This window comes from Hydractinia symbiolongicarpus, chromosome 8 (assembly GCF_029227915.1).
Source record: "Hydractinia symbiolongicarpus strain clone_291-10 chromosome 8, HSymV2.1, whole genome shotgun sequence".
NCBI classification, from domain to species: domain Eukaryota; kingdom Metazoa; phylum Cnidaria; class Hydrozoa; order Anthoathecata; family Hydractiniidae; genus Hydractinia; species Hydractinia symbiolongicarpus.
The window spans coordinates 9,607,747-9,632,018 of NC_079882.1; the positions used below are offsets into that span (position 1 = coordinate 9,607,747).

The 24,272-nt window shown below is 33.1% G+C and overlaps 3 protein-coding genes across 3 annotated transcripts; 2 read left to right on the plus strand and 1 right to left on the minus strand.

The window, feature by feature from the left end:
* Positions 1-1,021: 1,021 nt before the first annotated feature.
* On the minus strand, positions 1,022-8,175 carry LOC130655217 (uncharacterized). The gene is made up of 19 exons (XM_057457951.1): positions 7,953-8,175; positions 7,426-7,465; positions 7,027-7,130; positions 6,734-6,944; positions 6,125-6,264; positions 5,963-6,046; positions 4,773-4,885; positions 4,668-4,687; positions 4,477-4,579; positions 4,260-4,403; positions 3,745-3,883; positions 3,469-3,579; positions 3,085-3,233; positions 2,683-2,785; positions 2,480-2,591; positions 1,987-2,405; positions 1,597-1,690; positions 1,397-1,527; positions 1,022-1,203 (listed from the first exon to the last, which is right to left on the minus strand). The coding sequence occupies exons 1-19, from the start codon at positions 8,022-8,024 to the stop codon at positions 1,162-1,164; spliced, it is 2,331 nt and encodes a 776-aa protein (XP_057313934.1). The 5' UTR covers positions 8,025-8,175; the 3' UTR covers positions 1,022-1,161.
* A 3,059-nt stretch (positions 8,176-11,234) lies between these two features.
* On the plus strand, positions 11,235-12,305 carry LOC130655659 (uncharacterized). Its single transcript, XM_057458438.1, has 4 exons — positions 11,235-11,365; positions 11,654-11,694; positions 11,766-11,870; positions 12,176-12,305. The coding sequence occupies exons 1-4, from the start codon at positions 11,308-11,310 to the stop codon at positions 12,278-12,280; spliced, it is 309 nt and encodes a 102-aa protein (XP_057314421.1). The 5' UTR covers positions 11,235-11,307; the 3' UTR covers positions 12,281-12,305.
* Positions 12,306-15,661: 3,356 nt separating this feature from the next.
* LOC130655707 (MYCBP-associated protein-like) lies at positions 15,662-24,187 on the plus strand. Its single transcript, XM_057458487.1, has 23 exons — positions 15,662-15,759; positions 16,412-16,557; positions 16,812-16,912; positions 16,980-17,050; positions 17,252-17,430; positions 17,516-17,591; positions 18,115-18,187; positions 18,500-18,546; positions 18,626-18,686; positions 19,235-19,430; positions 19,503-19,633; positions 19,715-19,925; positions 20,018-20,093; positions 20,179-20,366; positions 20,664-20,777; positions 20,863-20,895; positions 20,973-21,071; positions 22,003-22,124; positions 22,215-22,321; positions 22,410-22,514; positions 22,600-22,649; positions 22,725-22,796; positions 23,573-24,187. The coding sequence occupies exons 1-23, from the start codon at positions 15,693-15,695 to the stop codon at positions 23,642-23,644; spliced, it is 2,397 nt and encodes a 798-aa protein (XP_057314470.1). The 5' UTR covers positions 15,662-15,692; the 3' UTR covers positions 23,645-24,187.
* The last annotated feature ends 85 nt before the right edge of the window (positions 24,188-24,272 follow it).

The following is a 24,272-nucleotide window of genomic DNA, read 5'->3' on the forward strand; positions in this document are numbered from 1 at the left end:
AGGTTTTAACCCTATTTAGGCCTACCCGTTCGCTACATGAGCCTTAGCTGCAGTTAAAGCTTTACTATATCATTTATTTTGAAAACTTGAAGCAACCTGTCTTGTTGTTACTGAAATATTTGTTAGGGCTTGAATGCAAGCTCATCTAACTGTCATTATATTTTTGACTTGTAACAACATTGTAACAGATATAACAAGAGAGACAATAACGTCAAAATTAGATACCAGATTTAAAAAAGAAGTTACAGTTTGTTTTGTAAGTTTATTTTCATGTTCTCTAAGGTATAATGAAGTGGCACCAATAATTGCTTAAATGTATCCAGGCCACTAACGCGTTCAATACACCTTGTACGACACACATCTTGAAACTTGAATTTTTTGAACTCTTGATTGTGTCTAAATAAATTGCTTTCAAATATTTGTTGCCTAACTTAAGATATATTAAAAAAAAAACAGGAGAGGTCTTTACTCTTTCCACGACTAAAGAAAAATATATTTATAAATTTTAAAAACAAAAACATGCGAAAGATTGTAAAATTAAAAAAATTAAAATTAAATTTGAGAATTAAGAAGAACTTTGTCAAAAAATCTACTTTTAGAGGAGATGAGGAGATTTAAGGAGCTTTAAGGAGACCTTTCAAATTTGAGGAGAATTAAAGAGGTCAGGGCGTAGAAAACCTTTGAAATGTATTTATTTTGATGCTGTTTATTAGGTTTTATGTTCAGTGGCAGTGTTTACAAACTTGATTTTGTATTCTAAAATACATAATTTCTTTATTAAATTACAAATGTGAACACCGATTCCTTAATTCGGTGAAACTTCTGATGAAACGTAGGAATCCCCGTGGATAGTTTTGAAATCTGCTGCGAGGTGATTTAACACAATATTGGACAAAATAAGAGACGAGACAAAAGTCTGTAATGAAAAAGAAGCTAAAGATAACAAGGTTATTATATCAGAACACAACTTTTCAAATAAGCAAATAAAAAAAAGCTCAGGTCAAGGTAAAATAATAAAAAGTTCAATGGTAATATAATTTATATTTAATTTCCAGTTAAAAATACAATTTTCAACAGCATGTTTTTTCGTGTCCTTATGTGCCGCTATCTTTTACGTTTCCTGTATCTTTAATTGTTGAAGGTATTAAAATTGTCCAATCTTCAACAATCTGATTTTCCAATTATCCCTCGGCAATTTACAGGCTAAATAAAAAGACAAGGACATCACTTACATTTACGCTTTAAATAAAAGCTTGGAGAGTGAATAATTTTTTTTATTGTTCGTCTACTGGAGGGTGAGGGTAGCTATTTTCTCTTATCAATGGAGGCGGCGTTTGTTCCAAACATTACGGTACTTAATATAGAAATATGTAATTACATTAGAGAGGAATATTACCTGACAGGTCCTATTAAAACACACACTATCAATAGATGAAGCCAGCTTGCACGGCGTACCATCCACCGTTTGAGCAACATGCATTTGTTTGGAATTCGTATCAATACAAACAGAATGACATTCTTTCACCCCTAGAAGAAAAACTAATATAATAACTGTTTTATTTCAAAACATGCAATCCAAACATGATAGAATTTTACCTTGGTTTTGACCACACAAACCAAACGATAAAGATAAATCATCAATTGCAATGTCACTATAGTACGACCGACCACGCACAGCTTCAATTGTTATCTAAAGAGTAGCATATGTAAACCTTTAAGTTTTATAAATAAAGAAAAATACTTAAAAATACATTGAGGCGGAAAATTTTAAAAATAGCCAATTAGAATGCGAGAAAGTGTAAACATTCTTTGTTGTTATAATGTTTATTTATAAAATAAAAAAGTTTACTGCTAGCCAACAAGAAATTTTCGCTAAAGTAGTTGATAACATCCTGAAACTTCAATATTTGCGCCTACGTAGATATTGAATTTGCCGTCGCAAAAATGTAGTCGCCTCGTGGATATCCAGCTTAAAAGTGTACTAACCTTGTATTCAATATTCACTTTTAAATCAATTTTAGCTTTCTGCCAACTTTGACCTTGTGGTCCTGTCTTGTACCATACTTTCCTTTTGTGTTTGCCATTTCGAATGAATACATTCAACGCACCAATATCTCTGCCAAACATGTGGTATGCAAATTCAAGGCAAAGTGATGAAGCTAATATCATAGGTGATTCTAAAACAACAGTGCTTCCCTTGCGTAGCCTCCTGCCGTCCCCTAGTCCAGATGTTTCAAAATATAAATAATGACCGGACATATTTTTGAACGTATGATCATATTCTGGTCCGGTATACATTGATGGCGATTTTCCGCGTCCAAAAATCCATGGAATTGCGCCCACTTTTGAACTCTTCCAACCACAATTTGTTGATTCAAAATTGCATGTTAAGTTAAGAGAAGAAACTGTGATAAACAAAAAAAGATAGTAATATAGGAAATTATTATAGAAAACATAGGTTTCATAAGGATGGTCTTACTGTGCTTCTGTTGCATTTCCCTCGAGTAGCTAATCCATGTTTTATTGCGATGCCTTGATTTTTGACACCCCATCGAAGCGAGTGACTTTGTATCAATCCATTTGTTCATAATCTACAAAAATATTATTGGTTGTATTATTACAATCAGAACTGTAGAATCTTTAATTGACTGTTAAAAAAACAGAAATAGAAAACAGCCGTACCAACTCTGTCAGGGAATATATTTTACACGTCTTGTCATCTGCAGGAAGTACAATTCTATATTCTTTAGATATTCCAGAGCATTCTTGTCCTCCCCCTTGCGGCCTGAATAAGAAATATAATAATTAATAAAACTAAAAGTGTAAATTCAGCATATTTTTTTGATAAGCGACTGCAAAAATTCTTGCAATTCTCTCTGGTAGATCTTCCATCAAGAAGAAAAACAGAAATTCTCTTATTGGCGCACCTTTGATATTCGTTATCATCGCGTTAAAGCGTGTACTTAGAAATATGCCGCTTTAATGATTGCTTGGTAAAGGAATGGACTAAATTTTGACAGATAAAGTTGCCATTGAGAAAAGGTCCCTTTAGGTACCTAATAGGGTGCAAATTACAAGACTTACTTAGGATTATCGCATGTTCTATTTCTTCGTTGAATCAACCACATGCGTCGATGACTTTCACACGGGGGTTCAAAGGATGACCAGTTTGACCAATTTCCATGCACCAGGACTCTTTTGACCTTTTTCAGGCACTGCCCGCGAAGACACCACTATCAAATTTATAGTGAAAATATTTTAATAATGAAATTTACAATATGGTATGAATATCATGTAACAAAAATCAAACGCCTGTCCTCGACTTCAAATTTTGTACATAAACCCCCTTTTTGGATCCTGCTCCATTAATATACGGAGATGCAAAAAAGGAATTCGACTTTGTGTTACCAACAAACAATGTGAAAACAAGCTCTACCAATACCGTGTTTACATTTTAACAGACCGTACCCGGTTAACGGCACAAGACGTGCCCTCTAAAGGTGCATGCCACCAAACTGGTTCACAATGAGAAATACGATTCTTGCGGCACCATAGATACTTGCAGCGCGTTGACAACCTCTGAAATGAGTAGTGAGAAGAAAATAACATTACTGGTTGCGTGAAAGATTTATAAGCTTGCTAAACTAAATAAAAACATGCAAGTGAGCAGTTGCCAAATGCTTTGTCTGTCTTACACAGGAAAAACTTTACCTGTCATCCAGAAAGACGTCATACCAAACTTACCAGCGTGCATGGTAATGCATCTTTACCACGGTAACTTTTACATTGAGCAGTTAGATTTAGTGACTCTCCAGGAAGGTAATTCATATTGTGTTTAAAAACTGGCAACAAAACTGGTACGTTCTTGATGCAACGAAAGTACCTAAAAAATATGCTTTCACATTTTATTATTATTATTGTTAATATTTAGACAGGATAGCCTCTACAGTTGCTAATAGCACTAACGTGTTTTAAAGTTCACAGTTCAGTTCAGTTTAAATCGCATATATATCAATCCGATTTTCATGCTGAACGTTAAGCAGAAAAAATCGATTCACACTTTTGTAGTCTAGCATCACTTGGCTGGGGACTGAGCCGACGAACTTCCGCCCTAGAGGCAAAAGGCTCTACCACAAGGTCACCAGTCTATTACAAGGCTACCAGTAATGTTTTTCAGGCTAATCGATTCATCTTGATTATTAAATATTTCAAAGTTGAATCAATTGCATCAGACAAGCTAGTTGTGCCATACAACTCACCTTAGGTTTTGTCTCAGCATTCTTTTACTGCATGAAGACCACTGATAATTAGAGCTGGTACTATATATTCTTTTCACCATTATGTTACTTCCGCCTGAGCTAGCTCTCACGCAACCGTTGTCCTCGTCATGCCCAATCCCAAGACTAACAAAAACAAGACCAGAATGGTAGACACAATTGTATATTACTGGTAAAAGAAAAATTTTGATCTACTTACGCATGACCAATTTCGTGTGCAATTACAAAAGCAGTATCTGGCCCAGAATCTCTGACTAAGGCACAACTTCTCTTTGTACACATCGTGTACATGGATGCATATCCTGAATTAAGTGATGTTTTGTACAAATACACTAAGTTATAAAAATTCAAGACGCTGTACATCAAGACGTTGTTTATAACGAATCTCACCTGCAGGTCCAATATTTTCTCTAAACATAAGAAAAAATTATTTATTTTTCTTATTTTTTTTTAGACTGAATAAGGTAGTACAAGTAATAAAAATATTTAATTAACCTGGTTAAAATGAGGGAGAAATCAACTGATGCATTGTCAGCATTCTCACGAGCATATCTACAAGCTGAAGAAACGCTGATTTCCGGCCTATTTGGTTCAATTTTGTAATATTCCTAAAAATTAGCATTACATATTATTACATTTATTAAAAGCTAGTGAGCTTGTATTAAAACGCAAATGTGTCCCCCAAGAATGGAATTTTTTGCCTCTCTGAGCACCGAAACGGGAGTAGTCGTGTGTTCGAATCTCATCTTGGTAACTATTTTTACTTTTTTTTCCTTTGCTGTTTTAATTTTTTAAAAGATAAGATAAGTTTCAAAAGTATTATTTAACTAACTGGTAAAGTAATAGTGTTTCCACCAGAGTTTACAAAAGTGAATTAAGGTCTCCGCAAATGCCTGGAAAGTAGTCTGCAAAAAATAAAATTTCCACAACATTACGTAAGAGAGAAACGAAGACGCTCCGCAATATCAATTTATTAAATACATCGATTTTACAAAAATTGGTTAACATGTAAGCAAAAGGCAAATTATATTGTAAGTAATGACAAGAACGGAATACTTTTCGCTCAGAAAAATGACACACCAACATAGAGAAATATGAATTCGGAAACACTCTTAAAGAACGTAAATTTTTAGATTCCGTTTTTGTTATTTTTCTCTGCGCCATAAGTGCACAGAATTCTTTTTAACGAAGTTTGCTGTTTGTGACAGTTCTGATAATATATTTATTTAACTACAGCTATTTCCTTTTTCGAGCAATAAGATTTACTATTTTTATTGTATATTACTTTTTTTATTTTGCTTTTTCTTACTGACTGACTATCTTATACCCCGTTCTTTTTTGGGGGGTCTACTAAATTACTGAATTTCGAAATTTTAGGTGGGGCTTGTGGTATTTCTTCTTCCTGTCAGTCAGAGTTTACCCCAGACTGACTTAATTAAAAATTGAGATTTCGAGTAATTTTCCATGCAAGAAGATCTCACAAACCAATTTTGAAATATAACTGCATATTGTGTAACAAATATTATAGCCTATCTGAATAGCAAAATATGCCATGTCTAACCTTCGTAACAGAAGTCACAATCTGATAGACTGCTTTTTGTAAACTTTATTCGCGAGGTTGTTTACGTATATCATACGTCTTGTTTAATTTAGAATCTTTAAATAAAAATAAATATCCAGCTTACCGGCTTCTCTTTCATAGGGATAATGTTAGACAACACAACTAAAATTGGAATGCTCAAGGACTTGTGTGTGAAGGTTCGAGCAACCTTAAGTAAAGAACATTTTACGCTTTACAGTCTCTGTACTGTAAAAATAATCAATGAAATATTAAATATCTTCCTCACCATGTTCATCAAAACCAAGGTATACGATGTTGCTTGCTCCATTCCATAGTGTTTTAAAAAGGAGGGATCGAGAACAACAAGCGTTTCAATAAAAAGAGGTTTAGCAGGCATGTTTCCTAACGGCTCTGGTCTTAAAAAATCTAAGAATATGAAAAATAGGATTTGAGTTAACCCTGTCGGTTTATCCGCAATAACAGTATTATATTCTGCAGTTGTGCAAACTTCAACGTCATATCGCAAACAATAATCAACCTTTCTTGTATTGTTCTTTTTTGAGCTTTAAATGAATATAGGGATTGTTGTAGTTCCAGGCCCCCTTAATCGTAGTCAAAAGCTTTCCGGTTTTCCGGTTTACCATGTCATGCCATGTTTTTAAAATAAGGTGCGAATACAGAAAACATTAAAATGGTTGTGGCGGGTAGTATAATTGCCGTGATATTGAATTTTTAACTATTTATTAACTTTTATATGAAGATTTTGGTTGTTGCTTACTTTTTGTGCAATTGGAAGGTTAAACCCGTGACACTTCAAAGAAATTGAATACAAGAAAGTCTATTCTGTATCATTTTCATATATCTGAGCTTAACATTCGAAATAAAGATTTCCTACTACTATGAATTGTTGCTGCCACCATCACACCACGTGGGTTTTGTATTGTCTCCAGACGTGGTTGTCCGTTAATAAGAAGTAATGCATTCGTAATGAAATCGTATGCCACCCAGAATGTCCCATCTGGAATATATGAAAGCGATCTTGGTTCGTTTGGACGGAGGAAAAATCTATAGTGAATTTCATATCCAAAACGGTCAGATTGGTATATCTAATGCACAAAAAAAAAGTTATTTCGATTACTTGACTTACATTTTTCATGTTGCAAACTGTTTTCAAAATATTTCTTTTACCCTTGCTCTTCGTCCTGATTTATTGATAAAGCTTATTCCAACATTTTGTGGCGCAATTGGTTCCACGTCATAACCTGGTATGTTAGTTCTGTGTCTGTAAAGTTCTAAGATGGAATTTGGACAAACGTGTGTTAGGAGCAATGCACGTGAATACAACAGAGTTATGCGGGCGTTTTGTGACATGCAACACTATTTTTTAGGTAAATTCGCGTTAAAGATATTGCAGCGCAAAGCAATTAAAAATTATACATTAAACTTGTGAGATAAGCAAAACGCGAGAAAACGTCTTGGTTAAGTGGCAGGGCAACCAAAAATCTTGATTAAATGATGACCGGTCTATGTAAATTTTGAACATTTGATAATACTCCAAGATCGCGTTCTTCACAAAATTCTTTTTACCTGTATTAATTAGGAGTCTGTTATTTCTTGTGGAGATGGGCTGAAAGATAATAAATTATACCGAATTTAATCTGCGGAACTAATTAAGCACACCCTTCTTACAATAACCTTGGGTTTTAAGAAAGAGTCCATCGTAAGTGTAACGATAATATCCTGTCTTTTTGGTCAATAAAAGGTTAAAACTATATAAAACGTAGACACAAGGTTCTCCATCGTGAGAACTTAAATGCTGACTCAAAAGATGGGGAAAATAGAAGAAAAATGGCTAACACGGTCCGTTTTAAAGAAGTAGAAATAATGATTTTATTTAAAGATTATATTAAACCAAAAGCCTATTGGAAATACAAAACAAAAAAACCAAAAAAAACTAGTGTAATACATGTAGCTCTATTACATGTAGCTAAAAAATAGAGTTGAAAAAAGGTCGATTTGTGACAGGCAGAAATGAAACCTAACCAGTAAGCAATATGGAACTTACGATGTCCCTGTATTGGGTAACAAGAAACTTGACTACCAATATTACACACCTGTCTTTGCGATATAACAAAACGCAATAGGATACATGATATGCATGAAAACAGTAAGCTTTTTAAAATCATTCTGAAACACTTCCTTTACAGCCACATAATGAATTGTATTTTATGTACTTCTTCTAAAATTTTAAACATCTGAAAGAAATATGGACAAAATGTAAACAAATCAGCTCTGAACACAAACATGGTAATATTATTGTTTTGCTCTCCCTTTCACCCTCCTTTCCTGTGCGTAATAGAATTATATGACTTCGTCTTTTGTCAAACAGTAAACACGCAAATTTATCATGTGTTGTTTAGGAAATTAGTGTCATGTTTTATAAGCTTTACAGCAAATATTAAATCCACCCATAAAAAATGTTAACGATGTATTCCATTAGAAAGGTTAAGCCAGCTTACTGAGCATGTATGCCTAAAGACTTATTAAAAAGTATGTTGTGTGTCTGAACGGAACAGAACATGTTTTTCTGTGTAAATAAAGAAAAAAATGCCCGTGGTCTATCCCGTTATAAAGAAGATTAAATTGGATTAGGCTATTTTTTCTTTGCTACTACTTCCAGGCAAGTAAAGCTTCTAATATCGAATAACTTGCTCCACAAAATTAACGATCACGAATTTGCATAAATAAAATTGATAAGAATGTCTATAACACCTTAAATAATTAAATTAACGCGATTTAGCTCACCGACTTACTTATTCTAAACAGGGAATTAAAAAGACCAAATTTGATGGACATGTTCATTTTTATTTTGATAATAGGCTTATTGACAACCAGTTTCTCTTGATCCTTCGAAACGTCTACGCTATGAGCTACACCCTGCCTTTATTAATTATTCCTAATTAATCAGAACTTTTTAACTCTCTTGAGATTTGTGTTACACATTACAAATGCGTTAATTATATTCCCGTTAATTTCATTGAGAAAGGTCGAAAGTGTCACCGATGATGGTAATACTCCAAGAAAAACAATTATGTCACCAACCACTTATAATTTTATTTGTTACATTGATGGCACGGTTTGTTAATAATTAAGTTGCGGCGTATTTGTAAAATATTACAAAATATGTTTTTCTGTGTATAACTATTGTGTTTTTATTCAGTGCTTTCTCTAATGCAGTTCATCTGTATTGTTTTAGTATGTCAGAAAACAATCTTTAGTCTTGATTTTTTTACCTGTACATCAAATAAGATGGAAATTAGCACTTGTGGGAGGTATTTGTGTAATCTTGTTATATTGGCAGAAAGAAGCAAACCCTACGACATATTTGCAGAATAATATATCGTGTAACTAAACGCAACCTAAAGCAAACCCTACGATATAACATAACAATCTACATCGATATACAAATCTAAATTATTGTAGTTGTCGTGATCATTACTATCCATTCTATGGGAGTCCAGGTAAGACATTCTCGCCTGAATGTCTTAATATAAATAAATTTGAGGATCTTGACAATACAACTTGAGTTGTCTTAAATTTTATAAATGCCAGAACATAGGAAGACTTCACATGAAAGTTCATTTCTGTTCTGAAATCATTTCGGTCTCATGCCTAGTCCATTTAAGTGTCGATTTCATGTCAGTCTAAAAGACCAAGATGAAATTTCATTTCGCCCTTAGAATATTCATGTAAACACGATTTGCCGGAAATAAAACTATTGCGCATGCGTCCGAAGCTATTGCGCATGTGCAGTTCACACAAACCTGATATGAAATGCTCCATATTAATACAATGGCATTTCATAGCGGTTTGAAATCGGGTCCATGTAGTAGAACAACAGTAGTAGCACACAGTACCGGGTACATATATATATATATTATACAGTATTCAGTACCGATACTGAATACTGTATGATATAAGGTGATCTTTGTCGGCGAAAGTAAAAACTTGGACCGTTGGGGAAAAAACCCAGCGACAATTGGGTTAGCACCCTACTGCTCTGCCAACTAAGCTACCGGTCCAATAGTGAGACGAGTTACCTTTATCTCACTACAGGATCGAACCCCGTTGGTGGTTCGAGTTAGTGGTATAAAAAAAAGAATGCCTACATATCTTGCTCGTCAGGAAATTTTTATTTTCAAACTAGATGAATTTAGATTTTAGGATAGTTCTTTGACGCACATGCATACTGGAAGTTAGCTTTGGTTATGTTTAGTTAGTTTCTCACTCAAATAAGTATTTGCGTTTATCATTTGAACATACCTTGGATAATGGATAATGTAAGGCATACTTCTGGCATACTTAAGATTCCAATTTAGTAGAATGCGCGTAAAGTACGGAATTCACGAAATAACAACCTTCATCTTCTCATATGTTTCTATAAAGTATTGTGCATGTTATGTGCGTATTTTATTGGGCACCACATAAAGACAAAAAGGTAAGACACATGGTATCAATATAATACAAATGTTGGTTTGAATTTACCGAGTGTAACTATGGAAATCAATGCGACAGGGGCAATTAATTCCATCTCCAATGTTTTGGAAAAAAGTACCATGTTGTTATTTCTTACTTCGTAAGAGCAATAAAAGGTTTAAAACAAATCTTTCAGTGATATTTTGTAGACGCGCTCTTTGATCTGCGTAGTGGCGCTAAAGAAAATTTTTTAATCATTTGAACGCGTTAATATTAAAAACAAACAGAGAAGTATTCGTTTGTATAAAAACGTTGTAAAATAAGTTTCATTAATTTGTAAAATAAATTAACTTTTCATTTCATTTGACTTCCAAGTTTTTAAGAACGTTAATGGAAAAAATCCCAAATAACGATATTTTGTAAAGTACCGGATAATATTTGACAATAGACAATAGTTATGGTGACTTGTCCTACATCACACACGTTGAACGTAAAGCCCAATTGTCAATTTACACAATAGAGGATCCTAGATAATTTGACTAGATCCAAAGCATTCCTGATCTGAATTTACCCGCAATATGGTTAAAAAATAATGCTTAAATGGTTCTCTTTGTCAAATTTAAAAAAATCTAAAAACTGCCTAAAATGTTTATGATTAGTTCTTGTGAATTAGAACGATCTTAATCCTAAGGAGCTTCTTACGTTGTTAAGAGCACTGCAGAATGGGTGATAAATAGAAGCTTCTATTTTAGATAAAAATAACGGAAAGATAATAGCGATATTGGAGCGATATTTCCTGCTCGGGTACTGGGGCGAGAGTAATTAAATTTCTGTTTATTCACGTGCACTAATGTTTGAAAAACACAGAGCAGTCAAACAGTATTAATTTACCTAAAACATTTTCGAATATATGCACAGCTTTTTGATGGACTATATAATGAATGCAGTATCAGAAAAATATTCATTCTTGATGCGTCAAATTTCAGACTTGAAATGATGAAACTTGTGGTGATATTTCTTTGTGTTGCATTGGCCTATGCCTCATTTGAAGGTGAAAAATTTGTTTCATCGATCAGATTTCAGCTTAATAATGGTAGCTACAAAACTTATAACAGTTTTCGCTGCTTTGTCCCCCAGAGCTTTTTCTATCTCACCGGTGCTGCGTTTTATTGTCGGTAGCCATCACGCGTGCGAAAAGAGAAAACAGGCTCTGATGGAGGTTGAATCTTTCGTTGACATTTTAATAACCATTTGGCAGTGTTTGCCTTGTTTTGTATAGCGATTAGATAAATCACCACTCGTTGTAACTTGTATCTAACGATTTTTTTACTTTCTTTAGAGGACTTCGATGACGGGTCTGGTGGGCCTGAACCAAAAGAGGTACGCAAGATTTACAAACCTACCCTAGCCTTTATAAACCACGCGTTTAAACTTATATTTATATATTCTAGTGTCTCGAAGCTTTAAGTGACTGCAGAAAGGAAGCAAGCAACAAAAGACAAATAAGAATATGTACATTCCAATGGAACAAGTGTCTACATAAATGCGCGAAAGATGTAGGTCCTGTTGTGTTAGACGTCTTTTTGAGTTACCCTGGGGGTAGACGTCTTTTTGAGTTACCCTGTGTCTATCAAACAAACAAGTTACAATTGGATTTAAGTCAAATTTAACGCTTTTCAAAATATGTAGTTGAGGATTACTATAGCAGTGTATAATCGTAAGCTCCCCAAAGGTTTTTTTTATTTTTTTTAGTAAAATTCCCTAAATTTTACAGCTCTTAATACTTGTTTTGTTATCAACGTATTTTTCATAAAAGAATGTGTGCATTTGTTTAAGAAATAATCCCTATCTGCATTTTTAGTGTCATGAAGCGGCGGTTCATTGTTTCCAAAATGCTAAAAGAAGAAAACATCGAAGAGCTTGCTATAGAAAGAGTGCTGCTTGTGTACATAACTGCAGATTGTAGAAGAAAAGATGTTGTGAAACTGTGATTGTTGATTCTTATTTCCCGTAATTCAATATTATTTATTTTTTGTTAAACTCTAGTAGTTTAAAATGCTTTCACTTAATAATGCTCTAAAAATACTCTGAAAACATTTTCATGACTACAAGAGAAAAACAAAACAATTGTTAAACAACTGTCAGAATTTACATTTTCAAATTTTCTGCTATCAACTCCACCTGTATAATATAAAAAGACCGTTCATAAGAATATATGCAGCTAAGATTTCAGGTTAAAAACAAAAGTCCATTGTCTAGAACAATAGAAAAATTAGAGTAATGACCAGCCTGGTTATAATTTTAATATTATTATAACAAATCATGACGACATTATCTTAGCTACTTTTTGGCTGGTTTTCAAAATTCAAGTTTTTTTAAAAAAAATCTGTTAATAGGTTCATATAGAATGCTCCTGGGTTTGAATTTTGTTGAAGTACAGTTGATGGACATGCTTGCGTCATACGGTTTGAAACCTTACGTGTTTCCATTGCCTTAAAAATTCATTACACTTAGGCAAATTACTTTGGTGGTTTTTAATGCTAACGCAGTTAGTAAGTAGAAAGCTCTCATTCTTTAAGCTCGCCTCCCCAGAACTATTTGCTTGCCAACAAATGGCGCTGTTGCTAAGATGTTGGGGTCGAAATGCAGATGGAAATGCAACAGGGGTGGTTGTTGCTACACACAGTTTGTAAGCATACCGCGCATTTCCCAGACTGGCAGACAGTTTTAAAATGGTAACCGCAGTGACGACGTATTTTTACAGTAAAAATTGACCAAAAAAAGAAGAAAGTTTTAGCATCTTTAATAAAATACTGAGAGACTTTAGATTATGAGTAGTAGATGTTCATAGGAGAAAATTTTGAGACAATTGTAGCTACAATCCCGGTCAAAATATATATTGGCAGTAAGCTACAAAAAGTGCAGTATAATCCTTTCCTACTACCCCCTCTCTCCCCCCATTATCAATGTTTGGAAACGTGTTAGCACGGCTTTGTACTTATCTTGCTCTTGCTACACGTGTAAAAAGGGTTTACTGCCATTATTTTTGACCAGGATTGTAACTACAATTGTTAAACATTATGCTGAAGAGAGGCAATCAGGAGCATTAACCATAATTTATCATTTCATCCCACAGTGTACACTAGCTAGCTATAACTAGCTATTATTTCCCCAAGTTTACTATGCTATTTTTTATTCTCGTTTACAACATTGTTGTCAGGTATGGTGACAAAAAAGCACTCTTATATGCAACGTGCTATTATTCTCTTCTCCAAAACCACAAGTAAATAAATACTCCCAGCAGAGCAAAGAGGAAGTTATCACAACTTGAATTATTGATTTCGGCCAGTAAAGGCGGAATCTTTAAGATCGCCTGAGGAGATAGAAAGAGACAGCGCAGCTAGGCTGGACGCCTGAAACTTATCGAGGCTAAAGGTTTTCTGAGAACAATGCTAAAATGAGTTTTAAGCCAATAAGAATCCTAACAGTGCAACAGATTGTTTTATTAGTAATTCGCCTATATGTTGCAGGTAATTTTTTTTCTAACAGAGAATTTTAAATGATTTTTTTAAAACATAGGCCTGGTTTCTATGTAAAGACATTCTGTAATTTACATGAGTCAAAAACGTATGGGGGTATTTTATACAAAATCATTTGTAATTATGTAATGTTATTATCAGTATATACAGTGCATTGCTGTTAAAATACACACAGCAAAAACACATTTATTTTACAAGTTTTGCAGCTGGCAGGTTAAGAAATATTCCTTTACTTATTGGATTGTGTATTAGGGGTCATCTACAAAATTCGTAGCAATTCGTATTAAAAAAATTTGTATACGCTATACGAATTTTCTTTTGCCATACAGTAATTAAATTCGTACGAAATTTTCTTAAAATCGTATAAAATTCGTATGAGTTTTTAATTAAATTCGTATGAGTTTTAAATTAAATTCGTATAAGTTTTAAATTAAATTCGTATGAGTTAAATTCGTACGAGTTTAACAAAAAATTCGTATGAGACTTTAATTAGATGCGTATGGTTTAAAAAAAAAGAAAATCGTTTGACATTGCATTAAATTCGTATATGAGTTTTAAAATAAAATTCGTTTGAGTTTTTATAATTAGATGCTGCGTATGGTTTTTTAAAAAAAATGCGATCTAAAAAAAAACATTTCTATCGCCGTTTTTCGTTTTAAAACTTTTAAAATACGATCTAAAAAAACATTTCTGTCGCCGTTTCTCGTTTTTAAATTTTTAAAAGTTTAAAAAGTCTATTTTAAAAGTTTAACAATCGAAAAACGGCGATAGAAATGTTTTTTTAGATCGCATTTTAAAAGTTTAAAAACGAAAAACCGCTATAGAAAAGCTTTTATAGATTGCTTTTTAAAAGTTTTAAAACGAAAAACGGCGATAGAAATGTTTTTTTAGATTGCATTTTAAAAGTTTAAAAACGGAAAACCGCTATAGAAAAGCTTTTATAGATTGCTTTTTAAAAGTTTTAAAACGAAAAACGGCGATAGAAATGTTTTTTTAGATCGCATTTTAAAAGTTTAAAAACGAAAAACCGCTATAGAAAAGCTTTTATAGATTGCTTTTTAAAAGTTTTAAAACGAAAAACGGCGATAGAAATGTTTTTTTAGATCGCATTTTAAAAGTTTAAAAACGAAAATCGGTGATAGAAATGTTTATTTAGATCGCATTTTAAAAGTTTGAAAACGAAAAACGGCGACAGAAATGTTTTTTTAGATCGCATTTTAAAAGTTTGAAAACGAAAAACGGCGACAGAAATGTTTTTCTAGATCGCATTTTAAAAGTTTAAAAAAGAAATATAATTCGTATGAAAAATTGTATAAATAAAAGAGTATAATTCGTATGTCAATTCGTATGAAAGAGAATATAATTCGTATGAAAATTCGTATGAAAATCGTATAAAAGAGAATATAATTCGTATGACAATCGTATAAAATTCGTATTAGATTTTTTAAAAATCGTATAACTATTTAACAGTATACGAATTGTATACGATTTTTATACGAATTAAAAGCAATTAAATTCGTATATATTCGTATAAAATATCATACGAAATTTGTAGACGACCCCTTAAATAAAGTTAAAAAAATGAACATGATAACAGAATCAGATGCTCTAAAGATTTGATAAAATAAAAATTAGATTGGTGATGGCCCCTAATTAGGCCATGGAAAACCTAATTTGACATATATAATGACTTTGCATTTTCTTTTGATTGATAGTAGGAAAAATGATTTTGAAGTTTTACCATTGTTTTCTTTTTATTTTTTTTTACTTTTGTGAAATGTAAGTGAGAATCATTGTATTTTATTGTATTTTACATTTTATAATTGTTTAGCAATTAAAATGATAAATAGTAACAATCGTTTGGGAACAAAGCTGTCAAAAGAGAAAACAAGACCAAAATCATCAGGTATTTATATTGATGTACACTTTATTAAATTTAGTCCTTTTTTGACTGCAAATTAATTATATATGTATGTAAACTAGCGACAATCATTAATACACAAAAATGACACATAAAAAGGTTAATTCACCTATTTAAAGCTAATGGTCTTATTAATAGTTAATTTAGTTTATTTACCTTTTCCTCCTTTCCCATTCAACTCTATTATGACCATTGTTGATTTTCAAGTGCAAATGGAAAAAAGTTATTAATATACTTGTCTAACCTATTCTAGCATTGAAAACGGACAGTAAGTCGAGAATGATGATGATAAAAATTACAAAATCCTTTAGACATAATGTTCACATTTTAAACAGAAATGTTTTAAAAAAGCATTAAAACTGTCAACGTCTGACCTGTTGTTCTTCTGCTAAACCACAGATGCATATGCACCAAATGTTCGAGATTTTTTTCAATTTTGTCAAATGAAAGAAAACGGTTGAAGACAGCCAATAATGCAAGATACAGATTATGACTCATATACAAAAATTCTTTAGAAATAGCCTACCTGTCCAAGATGGCAATTTTTTTTCTCTTCTTTGTGTGACCCTTTTGAGAACTTTTTCCCTCTTCCGTAAGTCACCATGTTTATGGCAAGCTATATCTTTGCATCCTTTAGAACGAATAAAGCAATCAAAACAAAAATCTGTTACAGAGGTGGTTGAAGAAGCTCCAATAGCTGAAGTTCCAGAGCCATGTCCTGTAAAAGATTCCAGTGATGATGAGTTTAAAGAATTCCGAATTATTCCAGATAACTTTAAAAGTGTAAATAATTAAAAACAAAATGTTGCTTTTTCTAGTGTAACTGTTAGTCAGGGGTAGAATTTAATCTTATTTTAAGGCTATTCTGAGCCACCAGAAAGTTGAAGTGATGTTAGTTAGGATAAATTATTTTCTGCTCTTATTTTCCAATAGGCAAGACCATATTAAGTAACATTGATTTGTTTCCTAAATATTTGTGTGAAAGATTTTATTTGAAAATGATAAATGTATAATTCCGGTTTTCTTCATCTCTCTAGAAACACTTTCCCAAGCCTCCATCTGAAAAATTGAAAACTATTATTCGTATAAGAAAAAATGTTTTACCACAAGCAATTGGAAAACAGAAGCCAAAGAACAAGTATGTTTGTTTTACATTTACAAAAGTTTTTGATTATGTTTTTGTATTATGTCGTTTTCTTCATCAGGGTGTTGGTAGCAAAACCTGTGCAAACAGATGATATAAAAGATGGGACAGAACCAACACCTCATGCTATGGGTCAGTATGTCTATTAGTCTATTTGTCTATTAGTTTTAATTGTTTAACTTGTTTATATATAAACCAATGTGAAAGATGTTGACATAATTATATAATTAACATTTTTTATTAATATTTTTTGGAACCTCTGTATTCTTTTTGTTTCTATTCTATCAACATATCATTTTATTGTATTTTGATTTTTCATTTTTACTACCTTAGTCAATAAAACTTCAGACAATATTATCAAGCCTTATAACATACTTGGCTCATTGGAAGAGTTCCAGAAGCAATCGTTGCTTCATAAAGTTAATGTCGATGTGCAAGTACCTAAAGACACATTTCCATGTCAAGAAAACAATAGAGTTCAGACAGAACCTGCTAAAAATAGCAGGCCTTGTGTGAGTGCTGCTGTTGTTCTTATGTCATATTTGTTTCCAAAATTTAGAAGAGAAATGTTTTCAATAACATCTTTTTCTGTTTTAGGCTGATGAGACAAATGCTTTAAAAAACTGGCAAAAGCATATGAATGATAGTAAAAAGCAACAAGAAAAACTTTCAAGTGAGTTAATTTCTTCAGATGATAGATGTTAGGGTGGTGAAAGACCAAGCAAAATGTTTTAGTCTGTTGTTTCTTCTTTTCTTACAAAATACCAAAGAATCACAAATATTAACAACCAAGATAACCATACATGCTTGAATTTTTTACTGGTATGCAAAATGAAAGTAGCACAATGAATAATACAACTTAGAAACTAATACTCACATTAACGCACTTACTAAACACATAAAAGCTGTTTTTACCTGACAAAAAAACATCTAACAAAAGCAGACCAGCTAAAAAATTGCCTTGTTACAATTTATTTAGTCCGTTTTCCAACTAGACGGTAAAACATTTAAAACTCAAGACAATTGTTTTTAGTGAGTAGTTAATATGCGAGGAGAATTTTGGTACTTTTGTCTGACAACACAAAGTATGAATACATACAATGAATACACGTATACTTATAAACATAACTAAGTATAAAACCAGAGTAAAGCAGTAACACATGTTAAGTCAATATTTGAATTTTCTGTATTGGCAGAGCGTATGGCAGTTTCAAAGGATATGTTGGTCATGAATCAAAGTGACGCATTCCGATCTGTTCAAGAAGAAAGGTGTGGTTTTAACGTGTTCAACTAAGATCTTTATTTTAAAATCATCTGCCCTCAGCTTTATTAAAAATATTTTTGCATTAATCTGAATTGTGTTTAGGGTATAATGACTGTACAGAAAAAGTACATATGTTCATTGTACACCTGTCTACCTCCCTATCTGCTTACCTCCTTGTGTGTAAAAAATCTTTGTGGACAAGATGATTATACTTGAAAATCTTGTTAATCAAAAAAGCTAATGCAAGTTGTGTATAGGTGGACCATGCACATATTGCATATGGCATATATTTAAACTATTTTCCACTTTTGTTTCAGGACATTAATAGACAGGGCCATGCCTACAAAAGATTATGGAAAGGGGTGTAAGTTCTAATATCTTACAATAGGATTATAAAGGATCCAAAATTAGTATGATGGTGTAATTTAAGAAATTTCATTTAGATCGTGTTGGTAGTGAATTTTGGAAACAAGCTGAAGCAATCGGCAATGATGATGGCATCAGGTATAGAATTTTACCTGAATTTGTTCATCTTTTATAATTTGCATGATTTTTGAAGAAATTATAAGGCATTATTTTTGTTTCTTATTTGTCAAATTAGATTCCTTGTAACATTCAAAGTACTAAGGATTTTTTTATTTTGTCATTTGCCAAATCTAATTCCGTAATTATGTTTAAAGCAACTACAATAAAAACAAGAAGCCAAGTAGCTTGCACGTTAGAAGCAAAATATCATTATATTAACATTTGTTCTCGATTCACTGTTATCTAACAAACAATTTTGCCAAGTTTTAGCTCATTGGCATCAGAAAAAGGCAAGTTATAACAGAATTATTTTGTGGTAGTTAGTCTTAATAAAATTCCTGAAAGCCGAGATTCCAGTCTGCAAAATAGACACCAACAAAAAAAATTCAGATGTGTAAACGACTTTTTTCAGACGCTTAAAACAAATAGCTCTACTGGTTAGGGTTCATAATTGTCCCCCTGGACTGTCATAGTTGACTCCCTAGCTGCCTTACTATTGAGAATTTTATTTGTTTATTACTTTATAGCATCACCTTGAATCAGACTGAGCGTGGGTTAGTTCCACCAATTGAACATATAGGACACCCGTCGCATATCAGAGAAGAGATGGGCATGGGAAACACTTCTCGCTTGCAAAATGTATCTTGGTGGAACTCATCGTACCTGCATGAGCGGAAAGAACATTTACAAGATGTCATTGATGAAATGGATCCTCACATGCCAGTATGTTCAAATTAGAGATAATCACGGTAGAAAGGTTTCTTCTTTTATTTATAGTATTCCTACCTTTTTTAGTACATTGCTGGCTTAGAAATTATTGGAAAATCATTGGCTCTGCAGCCAACTTCGACGTTAGAGGAAGAAAATGAAAGTGAAAGTGAAGATGCAGATTTTGATGCTGATGAAAAAAAGGACGATGAGTTAGAGTATGCATATATATAATATATCTACTCGTATTTGTTTATTTTTTATATGTGTTTTATCACACTGCAAGTAATTTTTCGTAGAGAACAAGATACACCCGTTTCATCATTTTCACCTTCTCTCATCATAAACGGACAAACCGCAACATGGCAAGGTGAACCACCTGCAAATTTAAACAAAAATGCTGTGGGGATGACAGTTCGTCTTCTGTTTGAAAATAAAACTGGAATAAGTTCCCAACAGAGTATGAATATTACAAATGATGGCACCGCCCCAATCTACTATCAGTGGAAGGTATGGACTCTTAATGATTCTTGTTCCATTTTTACAAATAATTTTGTTGGGCAATAGTATTTTGATATTGAATTTATATTCTTCTCTTACAGAGAAAAGCACAAGTGAACACGTTTGGCATGAAGAGTACGATCCCAATCATGCGCTTTTATTTTGACATAGATGACGGTAAATGGTCTTCTTTGTTTTTTTTATCATTTGACCTCCATTAAAATACCTTGGTACATTATTTACCTGTATAATACAATTTCAGGTGTGATCTTACCTGGCATCACTTCCAGCTTACCATTCTTTTTTAAATCTCCCAACGTGGGGATCTTTACTGAAACATGGGAGTTGTGTACGCAGCCTGTACTGTGTGGTGGAGAGAAGATTGAAATTGTGTTGCGAGGTATTGCTACGGAGGAAGACTGGTTTAAAAATGAGAGAGAACAAATTGATGTGAGTTTGTGAATAATCTGTTTCGCGCGTATTGATTTTCGCGCAATAGCAATATGAACGTACGTAAGGTCGTAATTACCTCATTTAATAACAAGGAGCAAATAGTAAATTTGAGATTTTATACAGAATGTAGATGTAGTGTATTGTCGCGTATTTACGTAAAACGTAACGACAGTACACAGTAAAGTAAATTTTGTACGCAATTATTCTTGAATTTTGGTAAAAGAGAATGCTCTGTTTCGCGTGTTTATTTTCACGTTGATTTTAATTTTTGACTAAAACGATTTTTTTTACCAGACAATGTTGGAGGAGAGACAGAACAAGAGGATGGTTGAAAGATTGCTGCGGGATATTTTATCTGGTATCCAGACTCCTCCAAGACCTAGCACTCCAACGAACGCTTACATCACTGTACGTAAAACTCTTTGATTGTTGATTGCGGGTGAACAAATTTGTATAAATACTATACGTAATATGACCATGTTTTTTTCTTTAGGAAGAAGAATTATTTAACATGAAGAACAGAAATGTAATATTTCTTTTTTCTGTCATGCCGAGTTGAATAGACAATAGTGTCATTACTAATAGAAGAATGTCTTTATTTAGGTGAGATATAAAACCAGTACTGTCATCAACTTGAAGTCGTTTTATGAAGAATTAAAAGAAGGAGAAAAATGGGATTTGTCAATTACCACCCTACGGAAGGTTTGTCACATATTAAAAAAAAAAGTGTCCACTCAGTCAGGAATGGCAGAAATTGTCGGATTTTTTAAGAATTATAAAATATTAGGACAAAGTCTGGAATTTTATGTGGTCAAACAAGGATGGAATATCAGATCTGTTCCTAAAGAATTTGCATTCATTTTTTTCAGTCTGTTAATCTGAGCTTTATTAGAATACCTGTGTGGTCTAAAATAAATAGGTAAAACGAGGGAAGTGTCAGAAATTTTAGTTAAACATATTGACACAAAAATGTTGGGAAAGTAAAAAAAACAGGTAATATTGAGTGGACAACCTTTTTATAGTTTTTTTGTTTTGATTTCCTACTCTGTCGAAATATTAAATTTACATATATTACATGTTACACGGTATCATTCGGACTTAAACCGTTTTTTTTATTAAAAATGCTAATAACCTGTCATGAGACACAAATCAGTATTATATAGTTTTTGATGGTAAAAAATCAAGCTGGCCCCTAAGTATGCGTGCGTATGTACAACATGTGATATTTAACGTTTCGTGATAGGTGTTGTTTAGGTGGTTTTAAGCTTTGTTGCTCACACTGAATTTTCAAAACCCAGAAGATTTTAGGTGCGTTAAAAATGAAAAGTAAACCTTGCGCATCCCCACTGTACTAACCCTAAATCATAACATCTCTCTTTTCTTTTTCAAATTTACAATTTTTTTCTTTCTTCTTTAAACCTTAAAAATGCTCCAAATGCATCGCAGTAGTGTTGAAAATTATTTTGCATTTGTTGACGCCTAACCACATTATCAATTTGTATTTTATTTTACAGTTTCACACAAACACGCTCACAAATACTCTAACCAATAGTGTACACCGAGCTTTAGATGTGGGTTATTGATGCTTACTTGGAAAACTTGTATTTTAATTTGTACCGATTTTAATTTATAGAACGTGCTTGCAATTTCCGAAGAAGAAGAAAAAGAAGATGCTCTTCGAACGTTAAACGACAGGCTATCAGAATTATGTTTGGAAACACGATGTCCAATCGGAAAGAATGATTATGACACGTGGTTTGTTTGATTGATGTTTCTCAATAGCTTTTTTGTTATCTATTAATTTAGATTGTCGTTTGCCGTAGCTTTAATACTCTTTCTTGTTAGTTATGAGATTATGTGTGAAACGGTGGATAAGTTTGTAGAGAACGCGATAAAGTTGCGAATGAAAATGGGTCTACCAGAGAAAGAACTAGTGATTAAGTCAGAGGAAGGTGATGCATTTATTATGTTACATATGTGTGCTTTAGAAACAGCTTTGTATTCGCTAAAGTAACCTTATTAAACACGTTTTGTTTTCAGTTCCCAAAAAAGGCAAGAAATCAAACATTGAAGCGAAGCAGCCTCGTGCAGATTCTAAAAGTAAAAAAGAGAGTCCTGTTGGTAAAAACAAAACGCCGAAAAACGGTAACCAACTTTACCTTAACAATTGTTGTTTTTACTGAGACAAATATGGTGGTTGTTAATAACCTAACCGGTTTTTTCTGTTTAGTGGATGCATCTGTCGTGAATAGCGGGAAAGCAGGTGGCGATGTTGTTGCGGTAGGTAAACAAAGACACTATTTTTCGGATGTGTCCGTTTTTAAATTATATATTTATATTTTCGTGATTGTTCAGGTGAAGGAAAACATAGCGGCTTTTTTAAACGATCCAGCTTACAAGATGTATATGAACAAAATGTACATGCAGGTAGGTCTTGCTTGTTATTATTGTTGTTGTTGTTGTTAGTTGTGGTGGTTTGACAGTGGTAGTGTTGACGGACGATGGTAGTGCTGACGGACGGTGGTAGTGTTGACGGACGATGCTAGTGTTGACGAACGATAGTAATGTTGACAGACGATGGTAGTGCTGACGGACGATGGTAGTGCTGACGGACGATGGTAGTGCTGACGGACGATGGTAGTGCTGACGAACGATAGTAATGTTGACAGACGAGGGTAGTGCTGACGGACGATGGTAGTGCTGACGGACGGTGGTAGTGTTGACGGACGATGGTAGTGTTGACGAACGATAGTAATGTTGACAGACGATGGTAGTGCTGACGTACGATGGTAGTGCTGACGGACGATGGTAGTGCTGACGGACGGTGGTAGTGTTGACGGACGATGGTAATGTTTATGGACGATGGTAGTGGCGACAGACGGTGGTAGTGTTGGCGGTGGTATTGTTGACGGTATTAGTTTTGTGCAAAGGAGTAAATGGATCACTTATTGAATGTAAAGTGCTTTTTTATTATTTCTGAATTGTAATTAAACATCTATATTTTTGTACAACAGAGATTGATTTTGTTTTTTAAATTTCGCAACAACTTCTTAAAAAGATGGCGAGATTTTTGGTCACCCTGGTTATTGTCGTAGTTAATGATGGTGTTCTTTGATTGATTGATTGATTGGTTGTTATTCTCTGTTTATTTAATTCTGGTTGTAACGATTTATTTGTGATCCACCAAACTTTTCTTTTTTCAGGCTTACAATTGTTTATCAGAAATGGCTAACAGCATCGATGAGGTGTTGACGGAAGATCAGGCTTTGATATGATTGGTTGCCTATTTATGTATCTCTGATTTGATTAGCTACTCCGATCTAATTAATTCTATATTCGCCTTCCATTAAAGAAGGGGTGATTTCAAACAGATTCTATCTGATTAGTGTTACAAAAATCCTCTTCTGTACGTACCCATATAGCTAACTCCTTACATCAAGCGTCACCCTTGATCAAGTACCGCCCCTCTTTAATAAACGCCTAGTATAAAAGATTACCGCCCGGGCGTTTTAACAATGCATTATTTTATTGCATAAATTAATATATATGTAGATATAAATATAAAGATGGACATGTTTAATATATAAGCTTGTTGTATAAATTATGTTTTTAAGTTATTTATATTTCTTACCTGTAACCGCAAATAATTTTGTTAATTTATTTTTGTAGTTTGAAAATTACTTACGCTCAGATAGAATGGTAAATATTATTTGAAAGGAAATTGTTTGTATTTCGGTGGTTGTTACCACAAAAATCTGTACTCCTCCTCAGGTGTTATCACACTTAATTTTGATATATTTCTCCTCACTTACGTTATGAACGTTGTGTTGTCCTTTTTTTCTAAGAATTAACAAAACTGCTACCAGAAAACTCTTACTCTTAAAACTCTAATAATGTTTTGAT

Excerpts from the sequence above, each read along its gene's own strand:
- LOC130655217 (XM_057457951.1), bottom strand. The coding sequence starts at position 8,024 with ATGATTTTAAAAAGCTTACTGTTTTCATGCATATCATGTATCCTATTG. Across the intron at positions 4,404-4,476 it reads GCACACGAAATTGGTCATGC|TCTTGGGATTGGGCATGACG; the intron begins GTAAGTAGATCA and ends TGTTTTTGTTAG. Across the intron at positions 3,234-3,468 it reads CGTCTTGTGCCGTTAACCGG|TGGTGTCTTCGCGGGCAGTG; the intron begins GTACGGTCTGTT and ends TAAATTTGATAG.
- LOC130655659 (XM_057458438.1), top strand. The coding sequence starts at position 11,308 with ATGATGAAACTTGTGGTGATATTTCTTTGTGTTGCATTGGCCTATGCC. Across the intron at positions 11,366-11,653 it reads GGCCTATGCCTCATTTGAAG|AGGACTTCGATGACGGGTCT; the intron begins GTGAAAAATTTG and ends TACTTTCTTTAG. Across the intron at positions 11,871-12,175 it reads TACATAAATGCGCGAAAGAT|TGTCATGAAGCGGCGGTTCA; the intron begins GTAGGTCCTGTT and ends CTGCATTTTTAG.
- LOC130655707 (XM_057458487.1), top strand. The coding sequence starts at position 15,693 with ATGATAAATAGTAACAATCGTTTGGGAACAAAGCTGTCAAAAGAGAAA. Across the intron at positions 17,592-18,114 it reads GCAACAAGAAAAACTTTCAA|AGCGTATGGCAGTTTCAAAG; the intron begins GTGAGTTAATTT and ends CTGTATTGGCAG. Across the intron at positions 20,367-20,663 it reads ATGAGAGAGAACAAATTGAT|ACAATGTTGGAGGAGAGACA; the intron begins GTGAGTTTGTGA and ends TTTTTTTACCAG.